This window comes from Chiloscyllium plagiosum, chromosome 35 (genome assembly GCF_004010195.1).
Source record: "Chiloscyllium plagiosum isolate BGI_BamShark_2017 chromosome 35, ASM401019v2, whole genome shotgun sequence".
Taxonomy (NCBI): domain Eukaryota; kingdom Metazoa; phylum Chordata; class Chondrichthyes; order Orectolobiformes; family Hemiscylliidae; genus Chiloscyllium; species Chiloscyllium plagiosum.
In genome coordinates, this window is record NC_057744.1 from 680,898 (window position 1) to 682,798 (window position 1,901).

At 50.7% G+C, this 1,901-nt stretch overlaps 1 protein-coding gene across 1 annotated transcript in view; it reads right to left on the reverse strand.

Moving 5' to 3' along the window:
* tecta (tectorin alpha) overlaps window positions 1-1,901 on the reverse strand; it is a 181,224-nt gene that overhangs the window by 69,819 nt on the left and 109,504 nt on the right. The window contains exon 16 of the mRNA XM_043676399.1: window positions 1,496-1,900. Within this exon, the coding sequence (XP_043532334.1) occupies window positions 1,496-1,900 (405 nt within the window). The remainder of the gene's footprint in view (window positions 1-1,495; window position 1,901) is intronic.

A 1,901-nucleotide genomic window follows, 5' to 3' on the forward strand; every position in this document is an offset into this window, starting at 1 on the left:
GGAAATATATCCTTGGTGCTGGGGTCCGTTTGGAGGTGGTGGAAATGACGACGGATGATACGATGTATATGGAGGTTGGTGGGGTGGTAGGTGAGGACCAGTGGGGTTCTGTCCTGATGGCGATTGGAGGGGCGGGGCTCAAGTGCGGAGGAGCGGGAAGTGGAGGAGATGTAGTGGAGGGCATCGTCCATCACGTCTGGGGGGAAATTGCGGTCTTTGATGAAGGAGGCCATCTGGGTTGTACGGTATTGGAACTGGTCCTCGAGGAGATGTGTGGAGGGCATCGTCCATCACGTCTGGGGGGAAATTGCGGTCTTTGATGAAGGAGGCCATCTGGGTTGTACGGTATTGGAACTGGTCCTCGTGGGAGCAGATGCGGCGGAGACGAAGGAATTGGGAATATGGGATAGCGTCACCTGGTGCGTCTCAGACTCCTCCCTCCTCTTCCTAGACCTTTCCATTTCTATCTCGGGCCTTCAGCCATGAACCCAAGGTCCCAATTAAGGCCATCCTCATGGTTTTCAACCTCTGCTCGACCACTGTGTTGTTGCATTTGGCCTTGGATCTTCGGGTGACCGTCCTCCAAGGCAGACTTCGGGATATGCAACAACGCAGAGTGCCGAGCAGAAGCTGATGGCCTGGTTCGGTCCCCATGAGGATGACCTCAACCGGAACCATGGGTTCATGTCACTATACAGGTGACCCGCCACACTATCTCACACACGCAAGCACACTCATTCTTACATACTCATGCAGACCGTCTCTCATACACGCACTCTCTGTCAGGCACACACACGTTCCTCACACTCACACCTTCTCACAGGCATATACTCCATCACACTCATGTGTACACTGTATCAAGCATGAACATACACATACTCTCACATGCATACACACTCTCTCTATTCCTTTTCTGATTTCTTATAGTCTTATGGTTTTCTTTGGATTTACATTCTTTGAGTTTGATAAAAGTAATTACACAATCAGAATGATGAACATGTGAAAGAGCTTAACAGAGTAGAATCCAACAAAAAGCTATTCACAAAATTGCCTCTTGGTTTCTTTCAGAATGTTTCCCGAGGATCTCGGTAACAAATCAAGGCAAGTAACCCAAAGATAACATTGACAAATAACGACAAAAAAACTGAAAATCGATGGAGAAGGAGAGAACTCACAAGATGGGCAAGCCTGTGGGAAATTAGCAAATAAAGCACAAACGTGCCGTCGACTTATCCAAAAGAAATTTGAAATGTACAGTACTTTGACGAGTTTTCGCTGTGAGAAGATTTTATAACTTTAAAAAGGGGGTATTTACCCCTCATTTGATTTCATGAACAACGCTTTTGTTCAGCTGCTTAAAGTCATTCTCAGCTCGCAGCCGCTGGACACGACACACGCAGAAATGGTAACATATTTCAAACCAGAGGAAAAAGTTTAAACCAGGTCAAAAAAAAATTCACCGTCAACTCTCCCGCCCCCGACTCCTGAATCTTACCGCAGAAAGTGCGCGATCTCCAGCGGCCGATGGTGATTCCTACCGCCTGGCAGCTGAGGGCATAAGCCTGGATGGCCTGGCACAGGATGGTGCTGCTGAAGTTGTCTGCATGAGCACACAGGTCATACACACAGCTGCTGATGAAGCCGCTGGGCTCCAGCACACTGCGGCAATCCCGGAAAGGTCCGTCTGTTTGGTTCATGACGCCGCAGTACCGGTGGCTGGAGAAGGCAGACTCCGAGTGGGGTTCACAGCTGCTGCAGTTGGGGGCACAGTCCCCGTGATGACAGGCCCAGGCGGACGGCTCCACCTGCCAGGCAGGGCCCAGCTCCGCCACCGATCGCCAGGGGACTCCCCCCGGGAGCAGCGTGTCGTCCCCGGGATAGTTGTTAAAGTTCCCGCACAG